General features: G+C 44.7%; 1 protein-coding gene and 1 long non-coding RNA gene across 4 annotated transcripts in view; one reads left to right on the top strand and one right to left on the bottom strand.

The window, feature by feature from the left end:
- The window catches only part of LOC147446896 (uncharacterized), a 41,767-nt gene extending 25,245 nt beyond the window's left edge, over nt 1-16,522 (top strand). The window contains exons 2-4 of one of the 2 annotated variants that reach the window (XR_015189575.1): nt 1,000-1,240; nt 1,338-1,531; nt 15,365-16,522. This is a non-coding gene — a long non-coding RNA (uncharacterized LOC147446896). Of the gene's footprint in view, nt 1-999; nt 1,532-15,364 lie in introns of both variants that reach the window. The other variant, XR_015189574.1, reaches the window with a different exon arrangement.
- LOC147446894 (callose synthase 10-like) overlaps nt 1-25,339 on the bottom strand; it is a 260,133-nt gene that overhangs the window by 26,057 nt on the left and 208,737 nt on the right. For both annotated transcript variants that reach the window (XM_086522840.1, XM_086522839.1), the window contains exons 32-43: nt 17,413-17,556; nt 17,145-17,210; nt 16,915-17,065; nt 16,725-16,833; nt 16,529-16,648; nt 14,999-15,117; nt 14,834-14,917; nt 14,642-14,754; nt 833-885; nt 474-650; nt 331-378; nt 79-237 (exon numbers count right to left, since the gene is read on the bottom strand). In XM_086522840.1, the coding sequence (XP_086378966.1) occupies nt 79-237; nt 331-378; nt 474-650; nt 833-885; nt 14,642-14,754; nt 14,834-14,917; nt 14,999-15,117; nt 16,529-16,648; nt 16,725-16,833; nt 16,915-17,065; nt 17,145-17,210; nt 17,413-17,556 (1,343 nt within the window). The remainder of the gene's footprint in view (nt 1-78; nt 238-330; nt 379-473; nt 651-832; nt 886-14,641; nt 14,755-14,833; nt 14,918-14,998; nt 15,118-16,528; nt 16,649-16,724; nt 16,834-16,914; nt 17,066-17,144; nt 17,211-17,412; nt 17,557-25,339) is intronic.

Below are 25,339 nucleotides of genomic sequence, written 5' to 3'. Positions count from 1 at the left end.
AATCACAATCAACTGAATAAAAACACTGGATGACACAGCCCACGTTTAGTGTAAAGTGCTTAAAGAGATTGTGGCTACCTTAAAAAAGCCTTCCTCTAACATGAATACCACCAACATGGGAATTGTAGTGAAAATACCAATCTGAAGCAAGAATTGTGTGTCGAGAGCAGTCCGCAAGGCTTGATTGTGGGTATAATCAGCCAGAGAGCTTAAAGAAGCTCCGACCCCTGAGAGGGCCTGCAAAAGATCACAATAAAAGGGCTATAATGTCAGACCAGAGGCTTCTTTTCTACCTATCAAAAGACTATGCACATTAAAAGAGTAGCTTACCAGGTATGCCTTCCCATAAAGGAAAAAATAGACAGCTAGCACAGTCATCTGAGAGTGCATTGCAAATTATTTCAGCTAACATAATATTCAAGGCAATGCAGATTTCCACAGCTATACAAATTATGTGCAGAAAGAGAAGTCACCATCGTGCATGCGTAATAGCCGACAGAAGTAACATAGAAGGAAAGCATCCGAAAAAAATCAAACAACTGTCCCAGACGATACACATCACGACTTAACAGTTGCTCCCCATTGCCACCTGAAACCTTTGCCTCAAACATGGCTATCTGATTCAATCCAACATCTCTTCCTTTGCCAACCTGCATACATTGTAGATTACGATCCTTTTCGAAACAGGAAGGTTTTAATTCAATAGTTTTTCCATGCGAGGTGGCAGATAAGTGGGCCCATTCAAACACTACGGGATGTTTCAATTTTGCTGCTCTTACCATAAAATACTTTTCACTTACTCCTTGAACTTGAGACGAACTGCCCTGTTTACCTGAATGTACTCATGATGCGTGATGTTTCCTTTTCTCAAGGTTGAATTGAATCCTGCAGCATGTAAAGCCAGTGTGCTGAGCAGATATTTGCATCCTCTTATTTCCATGTTATGCTTAATTGAACGCATGCTAACCAATGTTTCCTTTGTGTTTTCTGTTCCATTAGCTTAATCCTGCCATTTCTCCTAATCAGCTAAGCAGTGCCTATACTTGAGTGCCCCTAGCAGTTAGCAAAAGGGGAAGAGTTTTCCAACTTTGCTAGCAAATAAGAAAACCTTTGCAAAGGCTGTGTTGGTGTCACAGACTTGATGATGTGGCACTGCCCGTGGCACTGCAATGGACATAAAAAAGGGACCCCAGACAAAATAGCTCGAGCCTCGGCCAAAACCCAGCAAATTGATGACATGGTATGAGCTTCTGGACTTTCCACCACAAATCGTGCCAAGATTCATGGGCTGCCACGTGACCATCTGTACAGTAGCTTTTTGTGTGAGGTTTTTGCAGGGATCTGTTTTTAGTTAGCAAAAGGGGAAGAGTTTTCAAACTTTGCTAGCAAATAAGAAAACCTTTGCAAAGGCTGTGTTGGTGTCATAGACTTGATGATGTAGCACTGCCCGTGGCACTGCAATGGACATAAAAAAGGGACCCCAGACAAAATAACTGAAGCCTCGGCCAAAACCCAGCAAATTGATGACATGGTATGAGCTTCTGGACTTTCCACCGCAAATCGTGCCAAGATTCATGGGCTGCCACATGACCATCTGTACAGTAGCTTTTTGTGTGAGGTTTTTGCACGGCTCTGTTTTTAGTTGTCAATGCTTTTGGGGGTGGCTTGTTTAGGGCCCCCTCTGTAACCTTTTTAAGTGATGCCCTAGGGGTGGCTTTGGTAGATCGGCTTGGAAGCGAATCGTAGAGCACACCTCCTGACAGTCATACTTTGTGCTCATCAATCAAGAAAGAAATACCAATCGCAGAGCACACCTCCTGACAGTTATACTTTGTGCTCATCAATCAAGAAAGGAGTGTCAACAAGTTCAAAGGCCAGAGCATCGGGAAGCGAAACTCCGCCATTTAGTGTCGACTTCTCTCTTCTTTTTTTGTACCCAGACATGGTATGAGATTCACCAGTTTATAACAGATTGGTCTCATAGGTCATTTTGACCTTTTGAAGACGTTATGTACCTAGATGAATCCTGGATAAGCCCAGATTCACCCTTAAAGGAAAGTGCAAGGTATAGATCCATGATAGTCACCCACAAGACAATATAACCATCAGCTCCATCATGCATAGTATTGACTAAATACCACGACGTCCCCACTAATGTTGTCAGTGCCCAATCGTGGGTGTAGAACTAGGTACCAACATATGCTCCCAAACACAACACACACCACATGCACGCACACATGAGCATACATCAACACAAAGTTCAGCGTACTGAGTTTCTGTCATGACTCCGGAGATTAAGGGTAGACTCAGCCATAATGAAGCCTAGCACTAAAAGAAGCATTAAATAAAAAAAATTAGCATTAAAGAAGCATTAATGACCTTTTGAAGACGTTAATTTATCATTTCATTTCATTTCATTTCATTTCTCTCTGTGGAGTGCAGAGAGATGAGAGCCCAGCTTCAGAGGGATCTTCTTTAGGAGTCATCACTTACAGACAATCTCGGATTGCTTCCCGACGCCTTGTGCGACGGAAGAAACGAGCTTACTTGGCCCAGATGGAGTGAGACTTGTATCAGCTGTTCTTGAGTAGAGACTCAAGAGAGGCATGGCAATTCTTTCATGAGCACTCTCCTCCCCCAGTGATTACTTGTCCTGATGTGGGTTACCTGAGACTTGGAGGTTGTCTATTGTCTACTATTGTGCCTATCTTCAAAGGAGGTGATCCTAGAGAGACTGAGAATTACCGCACGATTATGGTTGGGCACACATTGGCATGGTTGTATGCATCTATTCTTGAGCAACAATTGAGTAATTGGGCAGAGGGTGAGGGTGTACGAGCAAAGGGCAAGGCCGGTTTCAGGAGGGGTTTCTCCACTCTTGATCATATTCTGACACTCAGAGCCATCATTGAGGAGGGTAGGTCACATGGGACGAATTTATTGTAGCTTTGTGGATTTCCGCAAAGCATTTGACATGGTATAGGGAGCTCGATTGATGTGCAAACTGCAAGAGATGGGAGTGCCCATAGTGTTGATTTGGGGGATTATGGCTCTATACAGATCAGTGATGGGACATGTACGCACTCCGGAGGGGATATCTGATTTAGTTCACTCCACCATTGGGGTGAAACAGGGTTGCCATTGTCTCCTACTCTATTTGGTATGTATGTTGATGAGGTGTCTGATTACATTGACAGAGAGGTTGATAGAGGTGCCCAGTTGGCAGGGACGTGGATCCCACTGTTGTTATACAATTGAGGAGAGCGACGGAGACTATAGCAGAGGATTTGAGCCATACTCTCTCGACATTCAGAGTGCAGATGAGGATGGATTCTAGTAGTAGTATCTTTGTTCTAGTTCTTTTGTACCTAGACATGGTATTAGATTCACCATTTTGTAACGTTCTGGTCTCATAGGTCATTTTGGCCTTCTGAAGACGTTAATATAACATTTCATTTCATTTTCATTTCTCTCTCTCTCTCTCTCTCTCTCTCTCTCTATCACCCAAGTGTGCTAGATTGGTTATGCCAATTCCCTCTTGAATAACAGGTCTTGAGTTCAACTCTCCTCGTTGGATAGGTCTTTAAGGTCTCTCGGGATAGTTTCCTACGACGTTAAAATACTCTCCTTCTTCTTCTTCTCTTCTCTCTCTCTCTCTCTCTCTCTCTCTCTCAAGAACCCCGGACGAAGCTATGGCTCTTTGACACCTTGGTGGCTTCAGCATTGCTCTATGGAACCGAGATATGGGGACCTTCGCTGGATCACCACGGGAGGCCGGGTCGCTCAGACGGATGGGGGAACATGGAGAAACCTTTCGTCTCTATGATCTCGCGGCTCATTAGAGCCAAGGCATCAGTACCATGGGCCATTATCCGAGCAGAGCTAGCGCCCCCCCCACTTGTGGTGGAGGCACTCACCAGATTAGTCTCCTTCATAAACCGCACATGGGGACTTCCTAGAGACAGATATGCTCGCATAGCACTTGAATCCTCTCGACAATTAGCCATACAAGGAGATACAACATGCTGGTATGGGGAGATGACATTATGGTTTCAGGCACATGGGTTCAACATAGACAGGCTGCCACCATTCCATTACTCATTGGATGCACCACCTCTCACTCTTACACAGTCAGAGATCACCAAGCTCATCCGCCAAGACTTGACCCAGCTAGACACCAGGAGGACATGGATACAACCAGCCCAGGAATTGGGCACGAAGATGGCTTTCTACAGAGACCACCTTCTCCAGCTTACGGAAGATGGTTTTGTGGTGAGACCTAGATACATGGATACCCACTTGTCTCATGGGATACGATGTGCTATTGGCCAGTTACGCACATCATCTCACCAGTTGCAGATTGAGATCGGGAGATACAGCGGAGTCCCAACAGAGGACAGGACATGCCCCTTGTGTAACATGGAACCGGAGACAGAGCTACACTATACATGCCGCTGCCCCGTCTACTACGAGATACAAGGCCGCTTCCATTGCTTGTTCAGAGAGGGTTTTGGACCACTCTCAAGAGTCATGGGATACGAAGACCAGATACAAGGCCGCTTCCATTGCTTGTTCAGAGAGGGTTTTGGACCACTCTCAAGAGTCATGGGATACGAAGACCAGAGATGTCTGGGTTTGTTCTTACTCGAGCTGCGCAAACACAGAGATAGCCTGATGAATGGCGAGGCTAGCCAGTCTCAAAGGCGGATCATGGACTTCTTCAGAGCAGACATGGGACAGCCGCGAGAGCCACTCCCACAGCGGAGCTCCCCCTCGTCTCACACTAGAGGCACAATGATTGACCGAGTGATTGAACTGGGGAAATCCAGGCGCCCGCGACTACGAAGAACTACACAGCACCGACGGAGGCTATGACAGAAAATTCGGAGCACGCTGGCCAGGCATGCACGACGCCCGGTCAGACTACTAACCATGGAGGAAATTGATGAGATTCGCCAACGACTGATGCTAGATTTCTTGTGATTCTGCTATCCCAACAAGCCGCCCATTTTTTTGCTTAGTTATTGCTTGGCTCACACCGACCTCTCTACTTAGGACCCCATAGTATATATCTTTGTTTTGTATTGTTGTTAGGTTATTTTGTTACTACGACTCTGTATCAGATCCACCACTTTGTAACTTTCAGGTCTCATAGGTCATTATGGCCTTTTGAAGACGTTAATATAACATTTCATTTCATTTCATTTTTCTCTCTCTCTCTCTCTCTCTCTCTCTCTCTCTCGCGAGCAGCAACTGAGTAGATGAGCAGAGAGGGAGGGGATACGCACAGGCGGGCAGGCAGGGTTCATGAGAGGTTTTTCTACTCTTGACATTATCTTGACACTCAGAGCCATCATTGAGGAGGGCAGATCACATGGGAGACAGATCTATTGTAGCTTTGTGGACTTCCGCAAAGCATTTGACACAGTACCCAAAGCTAGATTGATGCGCAGATTACAGGAGATGGGAGTACCCACAGAGCTCATTTGGGGGGTCATGGCATTATACGGCTCAGTAGTGGGGCATGTACGCACCTCGGAGGGTCTATCTAGACCGGTTTACTCCACTATTGGGGTGAAGTAGGGCTGCCCGCTCTCTCCTACTCTATTTGGTATTTATGTGGATGAGGTTTTTGACTACATTGAGAGAGATGGTGATAGAGGTGCACAGCTGGCAGGGACATGGATTCCACTATTGTTATATGCTGATGATATTGTGTTGATCTCTGACACTCCAGAGGGGATGCAACGTCCCTTGGATGCTTTGCATAGGTTTGCCCATGAAAGTGGTTTGTTTGTCAACCTTGGTAAAACCAAGGTCATGGTATTTAATACCGCCCCACAGTGGATCAGGAGGTCGGCACCCGCATTCACATACGGCCAGGAGACAGTGGAGTATACAGATGCTTACACTTACCTTGGAGTGGTTTTTAGTGGACCAGCATTTTCATTGAGGAGAGCAGCAGAGACTAGATTGACCTGAGCCCATGCAGCATTGGGTAGATTGGAGAGGATGTGTTCACAGGTTCACTTTCAGGAGCCTCGGACGAAGCTCTGGCTCTGACACTTTCGTGGCTTCTACATTGCTCTATAGAGCTGAGATATGGGGACCTTCATTGGATCATTACGGGAGGACGGGTCACACTGATGGATGGGGACACATGGAGAAACCTCTGGTCTCTATGATCTTGCGGCTCATTAAAGCCAAGGCTTCAGTACCACATGCCATTATACGAGCAGAGCTAGCTGCCCCCCCACTAGTGGTTGAGGCACTCACCAGATCTGTCTCCTTCATACACCGCATGTGGGAACTTCTCAGAGACAGATATGCCCGCCTTCAGTACTCACTGGATGCACCCTCTCTGACTCTTACATAGTCCGAGATCACCAGGCTCATCCGCCAGGACTTGACTCAACTAGACACCAGGAGGACATGGATACAACCAGTACAAGAACTGGGCACGAAGATGGCTTTCTACAAAGAGCATCTTCACCAGCTTACGAAGGACGGTTTTGTGACGAGGTCCAGATACATGGACACCCACTTGTCTCATGGGATACGATGTGCTATTGGCCAGATACGCACATCTTCACACCAGCTGCAAATCGAGACTGGGAGGTACAGCGGAGTACCTGCAGAGGCCAAGACATGCCCCCTGTGTGACATAGAGCCTGAGACAGAGTTGCACTACACATGCCACTGCCCCGCCTACTAGGAGATACGAGGCCCCTTCCACTGCTTGTTCAGAGAGGGATTTGGACGACTCTCCAGAGTCATGCGGTGCGAGGATCAGAGATGACTGGGTTTGTTTTTGCTCGAGCTGCACAGACACAGAGATAGCCCGACGAGAGGACAGTCTAGGCAGTCTCAGAGACAGATTACAGGCTTCTTTAGACACTGGACACCCGGAGGAGCTACCACCACAGCAGAGCTCGTCGCCTTACACCAGCGGGACACTGATCAATCAAGCGACCGAGATGGGGAGATCCAACGTCCACGACTGCGGAGGACTACACAACATCGACGAAGGCTGCATCAGAGGATCCGGATCACTTTGGCCCGACATGCACGACCCTCGGTCAGACTACTAACTATGGAGGAGATTGATGAGATCTGCCAGGGACCGATACTGGATCTCTTGTGATTTAGCTATCCCAGCTAGTTGCTTAGTTCACACCTAGCAGTTTAGGATTCCAACGACATCCGGAGTGTCATTGAGAACTTACTCTACACTTCATTTTCACTATCACTACTCACTTCTCATTTTTATTTTTTGCATTCAGTACCTTTGTACTTTTGTATTCAGACATTGTACTAGTTTCACCACTTTGTATCAGCTGGTCTCATAGGTCATTTTGGCCTTTTGAAGACGTTAATATATCATATCATATCATATCATATCTCTCCATTATGGGGTACATAAGCTCAGATGACATGTACATGTATGTGGAACAACTATATGTGCATAATAATGCGGAAGAAATGCCACACATGCAAACCGATCTCCATGCCCAAGACCACTTTGATTCCGAAACGGTTAAAAAAGGCATACAGAAACTTGCAAATGGGAAAGCTCCGGACATACTACACTTGAACTCAAAAATGCTTAAATGGTCAGGTATGAGAGCTAGAGAGTGGATACATAGAATGCTAAACCAAGCCATTGTTCAAGGGCTACCCGAGGATTGGCAAAAGAACTGGATCAAAGCACTTTACAAAAAAGGGGATGTAAATCAGCCTACCAACTACCGTACCATTATGGTAGGATCTTGCATGGCAAAGCTTTTGGGAAGCATTTTAGAACAAAGCATAAGCACATGGGCAGAGACAAATGGAAAACGAGCAAAAGAACAAGCAGGTTTTCGACCAAAACATAGCACCATTGATCACCTTGTTTCACTCAGGGATTAATGGAAGAGAGTTGGCTAAAGGGAAAAACATTATACTGTTGCTTTGTAGATTTCACCAAAGCCTTTGACACGGTCCCGAGAATGGGTATATGGAAAAGGATGGAATGCATAAAAGTACCGATGCATCTCAGGAGTGCGGTAGCACGTCTCTATGACAGAGTCATATGTCAACTAAAAACGCACGAAGGGCTGTCCAAAGCTTTCTCGAGCAACATGGGGGTCAAACAAGGATGCCCTCTCTCCCCTACTCTTTTTGGATTGTGCATTGATCAAATAGAAAGCTTCCTCCCTCAACTAGAAGGGGATGAACTAGCCATCGGGATGCTTACACTTCTCATGCTCATCTATGCAGACGATGTGGCTCTTTTCGCCCATGACGTTACAGCTCTACAGAAATTGGTCGATGCGTTACATGCTTTTTGTGAAAATGTGGGTCTATCAATCAATGTAGACAAAACAAAGTTCATGATTGTAAAGACTCGTAAGATGGATATCCACGCCCCCCTCATGTATCAAGGGAAACAAATTGAGAAAGTTGATAGTTTCAAGTACTTGGGGATTGACATCCCGTGCAACTATGCTTGGGGACAATGTGCACATAATAGAATTGACATCGGCCATGCCAAGTACTATCAATTTGAAAACATGTGCACACAAAGGAGCATAAAAAGATGGGAGATAAAAGCGACCATTTTTGAGACATGCGTAGTGCAAGCCATCCTCTACGGAGTGGAAATTTGGGGAGCAAGCATTTCAGCTCACACATGGAATGAAATTGAAAAAATTCAAAAAAAGTTTCTATGTCGACACATGGGGGTCAAAAAGAAGACACCATACTCCGTGCTACTCTTGGAGACAGGCAAGAGACCACTAGAAATGAAAGCATTGCAAAAAATGTACACGTATATCATGAAGGTCAAAGCGATGCCTACTACTTGAATCCCCCGCATTGCATGGGAAACGGGATGTGCCCCGCAAAAGACAAAAAAAAAAAAATTTCTGTCATCGAGCCTCATACAGGACATTAAGAAATGGTTCGCTAAATGGAATGTAGAGGCATATGTGGACATGCTTATTGAGGAGGGCAAGGAGGGAGAACACATGCTGAATTTTGAAATTGCATTACTAAATAGCCTCCACACCAAGTGGAAGACAACGCAACACCGCTCGAAATTTGAATACTATTGCAAGCATGTCAACACAAAGTATTGGGAAGGCTATAGCACAAACCCAATGGAAGCCCAGGCCCACATACGAACAGTTTTCGGGGGCTTTTCGCGTGAACATTGCACGGGGCTCATTTTTAGTTGTAAGTGCTTTTGGGGGCTCCTGGTTTAGGGTCCTCTCTATAACCTTTATAAGTAATTCCTTGGGGTGGCTGTGGCTGATCAGCTTGGAAGAAATCGCAGAGCACACCTCCCACCAGTTGTACTTTGTGATCATCAATCAAGACGGAGATATCGAAAGGGGCGCTAGGCTTTGGGACCAGTGCCTCTTCGTGTCCACTTCTCTCTTCGTATCCATTGCTTAGAGAGTTGGATGTGGATGACGTGGTGTAGCAGGCTATAGTGTCACTTTCACAGGACACAGTTAGTGCAGTTGGTCTAGGCTGGTTCACACTGGACGGACCCTCTCGCCTGGGGAGTGACACGTGGCAGGGTACCGACGGTGGTCTAGTGGACCTCGTGGACAGGTCACCACATGGCTGACATTTATGAGCCGTTGGTGGCTCTTTATGGTGGTACATATGAGTAGTAGCGGTTGGTCATCGATATATTCTCTTCACCTCTGGTCCAGCGAGGAGTCGGCTAGAGTGAGTCTATACACAGAGCACGTCTTCACCATCCCTGCACATCTGAGCCTCGACACCCCATTGTACCTGTGAGTCTTGGGCTGGAGGTGAGTGTGTTGCCTCCAGAGTCTGTATTGGGGCTTTGAGATAGTCGAGTCACTTGTTGGGGTCTACTATACTGCTGCTGTTGTATCTCTGTGAGCTAGGGTGTGTCTATTGTTTCCAGTTTTCAGTCTGTTTGAGTGAGATTGTCACGCACATTGCACTGAGGACCACCCACTGTAGAGAGCACGACACATTATCCGCGCTACAAGTGCTCTCATTTTGGCGATCACGATGGGACCTCAACTGAAATCTCACTTTGTGAGTACAAATCTTGAAGCTAGTTGGGTCTATCTAGGTTAGCCTACCTTGCCTTGCACTGTTCTAACTGGTCTAGTCCTCTCACGCCCTAGACATCTCTCGCCCTGGTCCAACCTGTACGCGTCCCTAGTCTAGTCCTCCTCGTCCCTGGTCTAGACCTCCTCGACCCTGGTCTAGTCCTTCTCGTCCCTGGTCCAGCCTGGTCTAGTCACTTACCTGGTATGGTGGAGTCTAGATCTGTCTTCAACCAGTTACAAGTTTTCTTGCCCAACGCTTGGTTGTTGGTTGGACTGGTGGTCACTGCATGACACATACAAGGCGATTAGTCGAGCGTCAAGGCGCACTACTGAGCCCTCTAAAGTACTATCATAGAAGACGACCTTTGGCACCTTATAGAAGTCCATCGACCTCATCACCTATACCTCCAAATACGACATCACCCATTCCTTCATTCGGTTCCACATCTTCCCGATCACCTTCTCCAGTAAAGCTCTCTCCTATTCTGCTACAGCAGACTATTGAGCAACAGGCTCAGCAAGGAGTCATGGAGCCGTTAGCTAGTGTTTTGGCCAAGGTAAACATCAAGTTCCCTACCTTCAAAGGACTCTCTTCAGAAGATGCTGACGACCATGCAAGAAGGTTTGTATCTCTCTGCAGGGGTCGTGGTCTAAACAGAGAAGGTGCTTATTTGGTACTATTTCCATCCACCTTGGATGGCTTAGCAAACAAATGGTACTTCCAGTTTGCAGAGAACCATTTTGCAACTTGGGCAGCCTTAAGACAATAGTTCTGTGCAGCTTTCAGGCCAGGAGACTACTAGGAGAAGGTGTTGGATGAGTTGGCCAACATGGTGCTCTAGCCAGAGGAGACTTTTGTAGAGCTTATGACTAAAACTAAGTCTCTGGTGGCCAAGCTTCCCCAGCAACCCGGTGAATTCATGGTTAAGAAGTGGGTGGAAAAGACGCTCCCCAAAACTTCTCAGCAAAAACTCCGAGAGAGTCTCCGACCGGACGCAACTCTGGAAGAGTTCATTGCAACTGCTACTAGGATAGAGGGGGCTAGGAAACTGTTCAGAAACTCTCCTCATAGAGACTCCCTCTGTGTTTTCGGAAAGTAGTCTGACTGATCCATTGACTTCTTTGCGCAGAGAACTTGAAGCCCTAAAGTTATAGAGAGTTCTTCAAGAGGAGAAATCAATATCCCTCAGACAAGAGAAGCCCCCACATCACGACGCTTTGGATCAAATAAAGAGAAAGCTAGAAGAGCTTAGGTCTTAGCAGAAGACTAAGGCTATGGTATGGAGCAGCTCATGCCACTCTCCAGGACACCCTCCACAGGATTGTCCCCTTCGGGTTTACTGCCACTTTTGCGAAAAGTCGGGGCATGAAGACAAGGATTGCTACTACCTCAAGGGGTTGCGACAAATACAGCAAAGTCTTGGTGCTACTTTTCAACAAGGGCCAGCACCTGCATCCAACATGGTCTCTCCATGTGGCCGTCCACACCACATGCCACCTTTATTGTCAACCCCTCCAATGCAAGGTATGCAGAGCACTTTTCCCTCTCAGAGCTTTTATCACACCCATGCTCCCTCCCCACCTCACAGCTTCTATGCCTCCACCTCCAACTCCATGGAGCAAGGACCACCTCGTCCTTCGACTCGTCCATTGAATCGGCCCATTTTGTGCTACACATGCGGGGAATATGGTCATTACCAAAGCAAATGTCCTCTGCCCGAAGGGTCCCCTCCCTGCCGTCATTGCCCTGGTATGAAGGATCACTACAGTAAGGATTGCCCTAAAATTCGGGCATCCACGGCTTCGAACCCAAGTCAAAGCCAGACCGAGTTTGCCTTTCCCAAGCTCAATTTGATAGCAGTTAGCACTGTTTCTCAGCCGCCCCCTTCTACCCACGTGGTTATCCCTAAAAGTAAGCCCCTGCAGTTGGCAGAGGAGCCATCGGGTGTCCTCACCCGGGCCCAGAGAGCCGCTCTTGGTCTTAGCATTCCAACAAGTTCAACTCCCCTACACAGTCTCACACATGTGGATATCCTACCTACAGCTGTTAACAATCCATCCCCCAGTGCCATGAAAGAATCCAAATCTTTGCTCTCCGATATTGATGAAGCTTTCTTAGAAGCAGTTTTCAATCTACAAAAGATCAAGGTACCCGAGAAACCACTGGTAGAACAGGAAAAGCTTACAGCAGAGTTACTCTTGAAGAACACCTTCCAACAAGTGTCTCTCTATGACATGCTGCGACTAGATGCAAAGTTTAGAAGTGACACCCTTGCGGTTATTCAATCACTTTATCCTGGAGCAGGTCCTAGTGACGGGCACCTCCTAGTGCGACCATCAGAGTCCTATATGATATCCAATCCCGCTGCTCCACTCATTGATTATAGAAGCCCTCACCTGACAGTGTCCGTTTTGGATCGGAAATTCTCAGGAGTGATAGTGGATGGTGGATCTGGCATCAACCTGATGCCCGAGTTCACTATGTTAGCTCTAGGTCTACAACCTACTCGCGATGCTCCCTTCACAATTACATTGGCCGACCAACGGACAGTCTACCCAGTGGGCATAGTGGACAATGTGCCTCTGCAGGTACAAGACTTTACTTTTAACTTGGATTTTTTGTTGTGGTTCGTCTTCCCCAAGTTGAGGGCGGATTTCCCTTGATCATTGGAAGACCATGGCTGCGACACACTAAAGCACTTCATGATTGGGGAAACGATGCAATGTGGATACATACTTCTGGCTCCCCGATGCAACCCATTATCTTAGAAGGAGGTATGGATCCCGTGGTGCAGCAAGTTTCTTTGTCAATGGAAACCAACCCTGAACAAGAACAACCTACTACACTTGAAGGGTCAGGCGAAGATCTGTTGGAGTGGTTAGAAGCTACCAAATCTATGCCATGCTATGGAGTCTCTATTCACTCCTTGCCTAGAGGTACACCCTCTTCCAATGTTTCCACAATAATTAAACCCAATGAGCCACCTGAGCCAGCTCAAAGGTTGACTGTCGTAGAAGTTACCCTGGATGCGCCCTTGGTGGAAGTCTTTGAATTTGGTGAGCCTATGGAGGATCATAGGAGCGGGCAGAAATCTCCTCCTAGAACAAAGCTCCCTTCACAGAGCTCGTCCTGCTTGATGAATTCTATTCTCATGATAGTTGTCTTGCTCATGGTGGCTGCGCTCTTTAGCATCTCCTCTTTCAACCAGTGGACCATGGACTTCATCTACATCCCTAGTCCCCCTCACACCTCCTCGCCCGAGAGAGATGCTAGACTGGCCCTTGAGTCTTCCAGACAGTTAGCTCTTCAGAGGGACACTTCATTCTAGTATGCACAGATGACATCATGGTTTCAGATGCATGGCTTCACCATGAACAGGCTGCCCCCTTTCCAATACTCTCTTCAGACACCCTCGATGTCTCTTACACGGGTGGAGATTACTAGACTCATTCGTCAAGACCTGATCCAGTTGGATACTAGGAGGACATGGATAGAGCCGCCACAGGTGTTGGGCACGAAGATGGATTTCAATAGAGAGCATCTTCTCCACCTCACAGGAGATGGGTTTGTGATTCGACCCAGCTACATAAGTACACATACGTCCCATGGTTTGCGGTGTGCCATTGGTCAAATATGCACATCCTCACATCAACTGGAGATTGAGATTGGTAGATTCAGAGGGATACCAACAGACAGTAGGATATGCTGCTTATGCCAGCTAGAGCCAGAGACAGAGCTACATTATATATGTCATTGCACAGTGTACTATGAGATTCGGGACCATTTCCACTGCTTATTCAGAGAGAGTTTCGGTCCTTTCTCTAGGGTCATGAGTTATGAGGATGTCTTGGGCTAAATCTACTTGAGTTACACAGATATAGAGACACTTTATTGGGGAGAGCTAGAGAGAGACAGTCCCAGAGACGGATTACAGATTTCTTTTCACTAGATATGGGACAGCTAGAGGAGCAGCCATCACAGCAGAGCTTGGCCCACACTCATTCGACCACTAGCGGCACTCTCGTCGATTGAGCACTGGAGCTACGGAAATCCAGACGTCCACGATTGAGGAGAGGGGCTACACAGCATCGACGGAGACTACAGCAGAGGATTCGAGCCATACTCTCTCAACATCCAGAGTGCAGATGAGGATGGATTCTAGTAGTAGTAGTATTTTGTTCTAGTCTTTTTGTACCCAGACATGGTATCTTGAAGACGTTAATATAACATTTCATTTCATTTCATTTCTCTCTCTCCAATTTAGTTTGTCGCGGTTTTTGTTTATGTGTTGCTATTGATTTCTTGCTTGGGTGTCCAAGCTTGTTACAGTTGGTTAGACAGAGAAAGTTTGCGGGTAGCGGCAAACTTATAACAATGAATATTTCATTTTGTTAAAAGATAGGGTTGTCTTCATTGATCCTTGTTTGAGAGAGAATTGCTTGGATGATGTTTGAAGGACTGTATGAATGAAACTGTGGCAGAAATTAATAAAATAATCCGGTTGTATGTGTTCACAACCTGAAATGAGCTACATGATTGGAAGATTTTCTTGTCAAACCTGCAAAGATATCTTCACTGACATTGATTGTCTTGGAAGCTTTACTGATCCCTCCCCTTGTTAGATGGAATAACCTATCAAACACATCTGGATGACCATAGTGCATCCTTACCCTACAAGAAAACAAGTGGAGACTAGTACCAGAGAGAAGTATTGATTACTAGAAATAAATTCTACCTTCGCTCAACTTACTTTAACGGCCTTGCAAGGACACGCTGCCCTATTGTGACAAAGCTTCTTTCTTGATTTGACATAAACCAGGCCAAAGATGAAACACTGATTTCAAACATATTTCAAGATCAAGACCTCAGGCGTGTATGCCATGTACTTCTCTTTTTAATGACCAAAAAAGGGTACCTTCCTGTGAAAATATGCTCACGCACTCCTAGAATAGTTGGTTTACGTGGCCCACCATAGTCAGCTCTGAACTCTTGCAGCAGGTTGCGCATTTTGAGAGCTTCCTCAAAATAGTTGTCCTTGTGTCATTCAACAAAAGTTACAGATTGCATAAAAACAAAGGGCCAAAGAAATAGACCATCATTTTCCACAAAGCCAAAATGAATTTTCGTAGTTACAATGCTTTGCTTTGAGATTTCAGAATCTGAGTTCGATGTTTACCATTTCTTTGTCTTTTTTATTAACTATGCCATATCCAGACTCATAAAGTTTTCTATCAATTTTTTGTCATGCAGTTCCTAATCATGTTTCCAATGTTCCTAACAGGGCTTGTACTATACTCCTTTCTTGGCCCTAACTAAAGTCTTGCTCTCCTTAGTAAGCTATGATGGAATGTGCTGCTCTTGGCTCAAGCAGAGACGAAAGGGCATTTGTTAGTTCTCTTAATTTCTACCAAGGAGAAGATAAAGCCAATGTACCGTGTTAAGGTACAATGTTTGAAAACATTTATCCTGCAGCATAGGCAGTTTTTTGTTTCACCAGCTGCTTGTGTAGCGTGCTTGATCCCTCAAGTAGGTTGGTGGTTACACAATTAGAGGGAAAACATCAAGCTATATATGCGAGCAGAAACACTACTCCTAGTCAACGGTGCCCATAGAATTTCCCTCTTGACAAAAGCCATGTCTTGGATTTTGAGCAAAATCATATGTTTGTAACTACCTTTTTGTAATTGTCCACAAGCTTCTTTAAACTGAAGTTTTACTTGATGAGAGCTTAATAGTTACTTTCTCCAGAAAGGTGTCCCTGCTAAACTTTGAGTCACAGCAACAGCCCTCCTAGCCACAGAGATTTTTCCTCTCTTTAGATTTTCTCTCTGCTGACTGCTTTTTCTCTCAAACAGTTCTCCGATTCACATTTTAAGAGAGCATAGAGTGGGAGTGCTATATTTGCTGGCCCCCTTGCTCTCAAAGGACCCATATGAGACTCCTTTGAAGTTTTTAAGATTTTAGTACCGTTTTCCTCCCACATCTTGGAATTATGCTTTGATATTTATAGCCATTGACGAGAGTGACTTTTTAATTTCCTGTTCTTTGTGGGTTTTTCCTCACTTAGAGGTTTCCCATTGAAACTAAAAAGAAATTACTTAAAACTGTGTGCATGCACGTGTGTGAGCAAGTTAGAGGAACGAATGCGTGTATGTGTGGAGAAGGGCTGAAGGTGTTGGCAAAGACAAAGCTTGAATAGCAGCAAGTGCATCTGATGGCAATGTCTTGAAGTATCGCCAATGCTAGCAGCAAGGACACCAGTGTTAGCATGTTCCAAGACGTGTCAAACACTATCCCATCAGAGCCTGCTTCAGTACCATCTTAGGGTAAACAATCCAAACTCTTGCATTTGGGTATTGTAGGTTACATGTAAAATGTGAAGAACTGTATAATCATACAACAACAAAAATAGGACTAGTAAAATTGCTTTTGATTTTGAAGCAACCTGATTCATATCAATGGTCTGCAATGCCACTCCACGGGTAAATATGATGGCATGGTTCTGGTTTTCTGGTTTTCCTTCGCCTAGTATGGGATCGCCGGGAAGCTTTATGCTGTAAATCTCCTATAAAAATGCAAAGAGTTAGATTGAAACCTGGATGTATTCTACCAGATGTTTTGATATCTTTATGATGGAATACCTGGTCTTTTCCATCTTCACCAATTTTAACAAGCTTAGAGTAGTAATTTTTGTTGTTCTCCTCAGCAGTCTCCACACTATGAATGAAAGCGATCCTCAAATTGCCATAGCTGGATACACGAGGTAACACCAGCTGATTATCATGCTATTAGACTTGATAAAAGTTCACCAAATTTCAGTTAGTGTTTTACACTTTCATCAAGTGGCGTATGTCATCTGCTTTTGCATGTTCCTCCTTTTTAGAGCTTGTCGTTTGTGCCCCGTATATTTGACAAGAGACAACGTATGTAAATTTCAAATCTGCTAATGCTTCGGCCATTGCTTTTCTTTCTTCAACAGTACCTTGTTAAACAGAGAAAACATTTCAAATTACACTGCATCTGCAAGTGATCTTACCCTATGTATCAACATTGACCCATACCTGAGCCTGATGCTTCCATAAAGGCCTGCAGTTCAAGAGCCTTCTTGTAATACATCATGCCACGTACTGGTACACAGTAACTTAAAACACCTTAGGAACTTCAAAGAGACTGTTTTTACTGTTATTAAGAATAGCCCTTGAGACAATCTGATGGACATGTTGCATAAGTTATCCATGTCTATTCATATGGGTGTACATATTGACTAAAAGCAAGTGAGACACTCCATACATTCCGTTTAAGAATAACTCCAGAATATTTAACACATACCTGTTCTTGCAAGCGTCTGGCCTCGATATGAAGCCCACAACCGAGTTTCCAGCACCATTTCAGGGTCTGATTCAGGCTTTTGCAGTTTTTTGGTAGGTGCCTTTTCACTAATATTGAGCCTCTCAAGAAAATTATTCCATTCATCTGATGTAGACAAGACACAACCTTGGTCAAATCTAGAAAAGTATAATAGACAAGAAAAAACACATTTTGAGATGCTGGTAGTCCCTCTACAAGTGCTCTATTGAACAACGGTGCAATGAAAGGAGCTACGTGCCTACGGCATGATGAGGTGCTCACTCTGCATACTTGTACAATCTGTGGAGCAGCCATGCTGCAAACGCCCTCTCCAACCCCACTGCTACCGTTGAGAGCATCAATGTGGTGGACTCCTGTAACGAGAACGGGCACCACGTGCCAACGGAAAAGAACAGATTGAGCAGACTTTAAGCACTTCAAATAACAACTGAACTGAAAGAGATGCACGACACACGAGATGGGGAGTGGCGAAGTTCCATCCCAAGAGAGAACTGGCCCCAAACCTTGGCCCCCCTTTCGGTGTTTCTTTTTTTGCTTCAACATGGTACAACTCCCATGATTCTATTCTGCATCTTCCGCGAGTAGACTGCCAGAGTGAGAGCCCATGGGTCTTATTTAAAGGCCCTAGGCCCAAAAGAAGTTTACATGAAAAGCATTCAAGCTAAAAGCATCTACTCTTCCAAAAGCCAACGCTCCAAAAGCAACCAGCACGTTTTGCAGAGATCCGTACAACTACCACGTGGCACTATTAGCACAAATTGAGGGACTGTCAGTACAGTCTACCACGTCAGCATGTCAACGCGTTTTGTGGGGGTTCCGTACAGCAGTGCCACGTCATCACATTATTCTTAGCCTTGGTGTGTGGGTCCTGCTTTATTTTAGGTCCCATCGGCCATAAGTTGGTAACTCTTTAATAATTGGTCCCACTCGACGAGGATGTGTATGTTGGTGAAAACTTCTGCTTCTCCTAATTCTTCTAGGGTTTAGACCCCTCGGCTGGGATCTGCAAGTTGGCTCCGTTCTTCAGTGGCTTGACACGTCAGTAGTTTGTGACAACTACAGTGGTAATATGCAACAGACTTGGGCACCCCAAGTCTAGAATCTGTCGCAACACGAGGGAGAGATCCACTGAAAATACTTCACAACTTTAAATCACAGTTCAATTCGAGACGACACGGCTTGGCGTAGTTCTGTGCCCAGAGGTATTGGCCCCAAAACCTGGCGCCCCTTTCGGTATTCTATTAAATCTTGAGCAAAGTACAACGCCCGCAGGTGACCTCCGCTCTCAGACTCTGCGTCCAGACTCCAGATGCTTTGAGAAGTGAGGCCCTTAGGGCTCTTTCATTCTTACAAGGGATGCCAAAAGTAGAGCCCAAAAGTAGTTAAACTTAAAAGCAAAATATTCCCAAAAGCAACTGGCTCAAAATCTGCTTGTAAAAGAAGCCAGTGCAAAAAGCGGAATTCCGTCCAATCTGCCACGTCAGCAACACAAATTATGGGCGTCCGTACAACCTACCACGTCAACACCGTACTACCACGTCAGCATGCCACGTCATCGTTTTCGTAGGCTTGTCCACGTCAGCCTGTCAATGAAAAGTCTGGGTGGTCCTGCCATGTCATCACTTTGTGACATACCCCCCTCTTGATAGAATTGTATGTCGCCCTCGATTATGCTTGCAAAATCAAACATAAGCCAAAAACTATAGTTCAGTAGACATTGACTCTAAGTACCGATGTACTAGATGACACAAATCTAGCTAGTACTTGTACAAAGACGACAATCACATCATGTTCACATCACATAGGTTTATTCCAAATCTTAGACCATGACTACCAGCAACGTATTTAGTAATCGCATCTAAATCCATCTCGGACCTCACTGATGTCAGATTAACTAATCTCATATTAAGATCATGTCTATAGAGATTTTCTACTCAGCACTGTCATGTGGAAGTAGTCGTTCGCCTCAAGCACTGACGTGTGCGAGAAATCATTTTCGGGGATTCCATGTCGAAGTACTTTTCTCATAAAGTCATTCAACAAAATATTGTCAGCCCATCAGTATCCCTGAAACCCAAAGGTAAATCAGTGACTTTATTCCATCTAGGTAATCTATGACAAAGGAGTGGAGTAACTCCCCTCTTGTGCAGTCTTGCCTGCACCATATTCAACCCGCTGATCTATTGGAACTCATGGAATAGCCACTGCTAGACCAAAAGCATCGAGGTAAAGTTCCATATGCGAGGAGTATCTGCTAGGTTCTCCTCCTCCATCTATTTTGCATTTAATGCGCGATGGTCTTAACTAAGAACCACCGTTCACTTTATCTTTCTCTTTCCTGTCTTGGAAAGTCAATATCTGTTTCGGAACGAGTATCTCCTTGCTCTCAACGAGTATCTCCTCGCTCTTATTCAATTCATGATCATTCAGGAGCTATCACCGCTCCAAAGCCATCATCATCATCTCATTCATAATCATGTTGTGTGCTCACAAATAAAAGATTCTTCCATACAACATCGGTCTCATAAAAAAAGTAAAGATCTTTTTTCCAAAAAGTCTTATTCCATAAATTCATACAACAAAATAATGCTAATTCATTCATAAGGTTCTATCTAAAATTTGTTCTCGAACGAGTATCTCCTTATCCCGTTATGTTTCCGTTCTGTTAGTCATCCTGATTCTTGTGCCTTGTTGGGACACCGAGCAGCGATATGTCCTGGTTCTCCATATTCAAAACACTTTCATGCTTTGAAATATTCATCTTTCTGGTCTTCAATCAGTCGAGTTCGTGTATCTGTTTGTCATCTGTTTCTGTTCTGACTGGTCGAAGGTTCATATGGTGGGTAAGTCAAGTTACCCGAATGCATAGCGAATCCCCGCTTAGCATGTCCCAGCAATTGTTGAATGGACTCTGACTTCTTCTCAAGACAATAGTTTGGAATTTCTTTGGGGAGTCCACAACAAAACCTCTCAATCTGTTCCTTAAAACTGATCTTCTTGAAAGAAGAGATCGGAACGAAAGTATCCCAAAATCTTTCACAGTAATCATCCAAAGTGTCACCCCTAATCATCCGAATATGGTTCCAGTTGGTTCTCACATCTCGTTCATACTCTTGAGTGAGCCATGAAGAAACAAAGAGTTTCTTGAATTTCAGCCACTTTGTCGGCGCTTTTTTCCTTAACAAAAGAGTGAACCACCATGTCCGTGCATTGCCTGTCAGAAAGAATGCTGCCCGTCTAATCTTGGAGTGCTCTGTATAGCGGCCTTCAGAAAATGCTATATCAAACTGTTGGATAAAGGCTAAGGCCTCGAGAGCATCTCGATTTCTGAAAAGGTTTCAAACTTTACTGCTTGTCCACCTTCTTTGAATTCCTTGGCCTTCTTGCCCTTGTCGTCGAGAAATCCATACCGATTAGATCTGTAAAAGTGCTTCCTTTTTTAATCAAACGTATAGTCTGTTTGTCATTTCTTGCCCTTTCTGTCCTCATCACTTGAGTCAGAAAAGGATGAGCTATCCGAGCTGTCAGAATAAGATGAGGACGACCTGGACAATGCTTCAAAGCGTACCCACTTCTGCTGTTTTCTTGCTTTCTCAACAGAGGATTTTCGGCCCAAGTAACCAGGGAAGTCAACTCCCTTGTTACGTTTCTTCAATTGCTTCTCCTTTGACCCAAATAGTTGGTTGACTCGCTTTTCAATAATGTCCTTGATTTATCTTCAGTAAACATCCGTGGGACACGAGGTTTCTTGATTTCCGGTTTTATTGGTGACTTTATGGCTTTTTACCAATGAGTATGCACTTCATCCATCGGGTGCCGGGTAAAAAATTTGACATACTATGAATCCTTGGCAAACTAAAGGATCTGCTTTGCGCACTCGTCAACTTGCTGTTGACGTTGCATCTCCATGAGTTCATACTGTGAAGGCCGAGGTGGCCCATACTCGTTCCCTGCTAATCCACTTGAATTTTCCGTACCGCCTCCTGCTTCTGAGATGGCAAGGGAAGTCGTTTGATTTTTGCGTGAATCCATGTGTAGTCTGGGATTCTTTATGGATTTATTCCCTGTAAGACACAGCGATGAAGACGGGAGCGCGCTCGATGTGCGATGAAATAAGGGTGGGAGTGGCTAATCAGACCGGGGTCGGGGCACGAAGATTCTTCAATAACAATTTCCAAAGTGCCTTGTCTGCTCTTTGATAGGACCGGTATGCTTTGAGAAAAGCACACACTTGATGCTCTGATACCACTGTAACAGACTTGGGCACCCCAAGTCTAGAATCTGTCGCGACACGAGGGAGAGATTCTCTGAAAATACTTCACAACTTTAAATCAAAGTTCAATTCGAGACGACATGGCCCGGCGGCATAGTTCCGTAGAGGTATTGGCCCCAAAACCTGGCGCCCCTTTCGGTATTTCTTTATTTTATTAAATCTTGAGCAAAGTACAACGCCCGTAGGTGACCTCCACTCTCAGACTGTGCGTCCAGATGCTCTGAGAAGAGAGGCCCTTAGGGCTCTTTTATTCTTACAAGGGATGCCAAAAGCAGGTAAACTTAAAAGCAAAATATTCCCAAAAGCAATTGGCTCAAAATCTGCCAGTAAAAGCAGCCAGTGTAAATTACAGGCGTTCGTACAGCCTCCCATGTCAACAGGGTATTGCCACTTCATCGTTTCCGTACGGCCTGTCCAGGTCAGCCTGTCTTCAACGGAAAGTCTGGGTGGTCTTGCCACGTCATCACTTTGTAACATACAAAGCACATACACAAGCTTTGATTTTCATTTTAAAAACTGTCCATATATGTTAATTATTGTGTTCTCTTGAAAAAAAGCATGTTTTGCTATTTTCGGAAGAGGTACAAAATTGCTTAGAAAGTTACATATGTCTTCATTCTCTAAAGGGGTAAACTTTTCTAATCCACCTCTCAGGAAAGTCTCTAACTAAACTACCCTTTATAAGGTTATAGAACAGTCCATAAACATAGTAGCTTAAGGTTGCTCACAATGCAGAGTTCCCTCCACCAACATAAAGACGGTATATTGAGCGGACCATCCTTAATAAATCTATTTTGTGCCTCATGTATGGTCTCTAAAGCTACATGAAGCAAGCTGAAATTCATTGGGAGATGATAGAGAGAGGTTCCTAAGTGGGAGGTTATGATACAAGTCTATGACTGGAATCGAGGAGGGAACAAGTAGGTAGATATTTGCTAATAATAAAGACAATTGGAAGATATTTAACTCTAGGAGGAAAAGTGGAGAGCCTGACAAAAAAATATTTCTAGAGAGAATTTGGCCCCCGAAAATTTATTTATATATTATGTATATGGCATGCGTCTCCACTTAGCGGCTATTCTTGGTCATTTTCTTCCTCTCTCGCTCTCTTTCATCCACACCGTCACATGCATTCATTGTATACACTTGTCACATAGAGGGTGAACAAAAAGGGAGGCCAAATAATTTCTCTCATCTCTCATCTTCTTCTTCTTCTTTTCACTCTCTCTCATCACATATAAACAAGAGGGTTTTGTTAAATTATAACTGACATTGATATGTGATTATATCATATATCTTTTTTTAAGATTGGGCAAAAATGTGTGAACATATACACTGCATTGTGAACACCTATTATGTGTATACATAACTCTATACATACACAAGATTGGCGTTTCGGTTAGATGTTTCAATGAGACCTTGGCCAAGGGTGAAACGTTTCGGGGTGAAATACCACGTTTTGAGGGTGAAACGTTTCGGGTCTGAAACGTTTCGCTGTTATGTTCAGAGCCCTCAGATGCAAGAATATATATACAAGGCACCTAAGCAAGACTCAAACTTTTTCAGATACGGTGGACAAGAGTCAGTTTGGTATGCCTCCAAGGAATTTGTCCCTATCAAACATGCGTTTTTGAACCAAAAGTAGCAGATAGCTTTGGTCCATATGGAGCTTTATGGGAGGGATAAGGCATGATGCTTGGCATGCTGGGATATGGTTATGGTCTCCACCAAGGTGAGGGCAAAATGCTACTATGACCTAATTCGTATGATCAACTGACTCTGATGGAGGCTCAAAAGGATTACAAAGGAGGAGGCTAGAAAGGTCAAGCTCAACATCGAGGCCTCGTACAAAAAGAAAGCACTTAATTTTATTCAGCAGTTCGTCAAAGCTTTTCCAAGAGGCAACTTCACCGAAGCTTCCAAAGTCAGAAAAGCGTCTTCTTTTCTAAAGGGAATGCTTTACATTGGAGGTCGACTATACTGCTACATGGACAAACACCAAGGCAAGGGTCGGATTCAAACAGTTGTTTGTTCCCTATGGTTGATTCGAACATATGAGACAGAAACTTTGATTACGTGGAACTACCTCAAGTCTGAAAAGAAAGACTCTTTAGTCATAGAACCAAAGGTTTTGGGATACATTTTTACCAAAGCTTCCTTTCAGGGTTAACTTGGAGAAGTAGAGGGAAAGATACTCTTGTGGATTGCCTCTTGAGTTGAAGAGGTACCGCCTTAAACAAAAAGCCCTAGCATATGGGGGATGTTCACCCATCCACAGGATGGCTATGCATTGCTCACGACAAAGTTGACAATGGAAGGCAAAGCATTCGATGAAACATGTGAACTCCGGTGTAGATTAAGATGTGAATGTTCAACGTGGACTACGTGATTGATGATTGTTATTTAAAATCCAGTGTGCAGTAGGATATATGCAGAGTAAGATATGTGGTAGTGCATGCTTTGTGAGTGGACCATCTTGTAGGGACGGTCATTGGCATGTTTGCATACAGTTAGTGTCTACTGAATATTGGTGCTAGGTTTGATTTGCAAGCGTAACTGAGGGCGATTTCGGGGGGGGGGGGATCATAAAACGATGGCATGGCATGGCTGCACCCCATTAGAGCCGAGTCGACTTGAGTAGACGGAGAGGGACCTAGGATTGATCGTACAAACACCTGATCCGCATTGCAAATTGTAGGCTGTCCGTACAATCGTACAAACCGCTGGCATGGTAGTGTACGGATGGGCAATGTAGTAACAACGTACAGAGATGCTGGCTTGGCAGTTTTTACGCTCGGACATGCTTTTGGGGCACCAAATGCAATAGCAGATGCTTTGGATATGATTATTTCCTCTATTTTAATTAACGCATGATTTTCAAGATGCATTTGGGGCTTCCCCAAGTGCCTATAAATAAGAGGCCAAGGTGCTACTAGCACTTCAGTTTTGTTCAAATTAGAGCTGCTGTGATAATGAATGTTCATCAACAAATAAAGAAATATTGCTAAGAGTGCCTAGTTGAGGGGCCATCATTTTTGAGATCGGAACTCAGCCACTTTGTGTCTCTTGATGTCAATATTATTTCATGCTCAATTTACTGTATTCTGTTTAGTTCATTGTTGTTGCAATGTTTTTAACCCCCTTGTCAGGTGACTTGCTGGTTTTAGTAGATAAGTGAGGGGGCGAGGCTGGGATTGAGAGAATTCATGCAGGCCAGAGCGCAAGGAAAAGAGACAGGGAGAAAAGGGGCCCGGGGGGTTGGGGGGGGGCTCAATGGCGGGGCAGGCCACGGGCGGGGGCCAAGTGCAAGAGCTAAAGGGAGGAAGGGCGAGTGATGGCGAGTAGTAGTAGCGAACGTTGCCTTAAACTTTGGTGGCATGACAAAGGGCTGTCTTGAACTGCTCATACCTTGGCTTACTAGTTTCAATTCCAAGATTCTCCCACTTTTGTATCCTAAAGACTCAAATCTTCACCTCAAAATAGTGAATTTAATATGGGAAATCTCCTAGTCAGAAACATCAGCGAGGAGGAACAGCCAGTGAGAGTTTTCCCTCATCTGGTACAATCATTGTGGACTCCATGTTACATCAAATGCATTGTTCCTTCTACATTGGA

The sequence above is a fragment of the Adiantum capillus-veneris genome, chromosome 11 (genome assembly GCF_014529385.1).
Source record: "Adiantum capillus-veneris isolate H3 chromosome 11, ASM1452938v2, whole genome shotgun sequence".
NCBI lineage: Eukaryota > Viridiplantae > Streptophyta > Polypodiopsida > Polypodiales > Pteridaceae > Adiantum > Adiantum capillus-veneris.
Note: the sequence above shows the minus strand (reverse complement) of the source record. Positions and strands in the feature narration are given on the sequence as shown.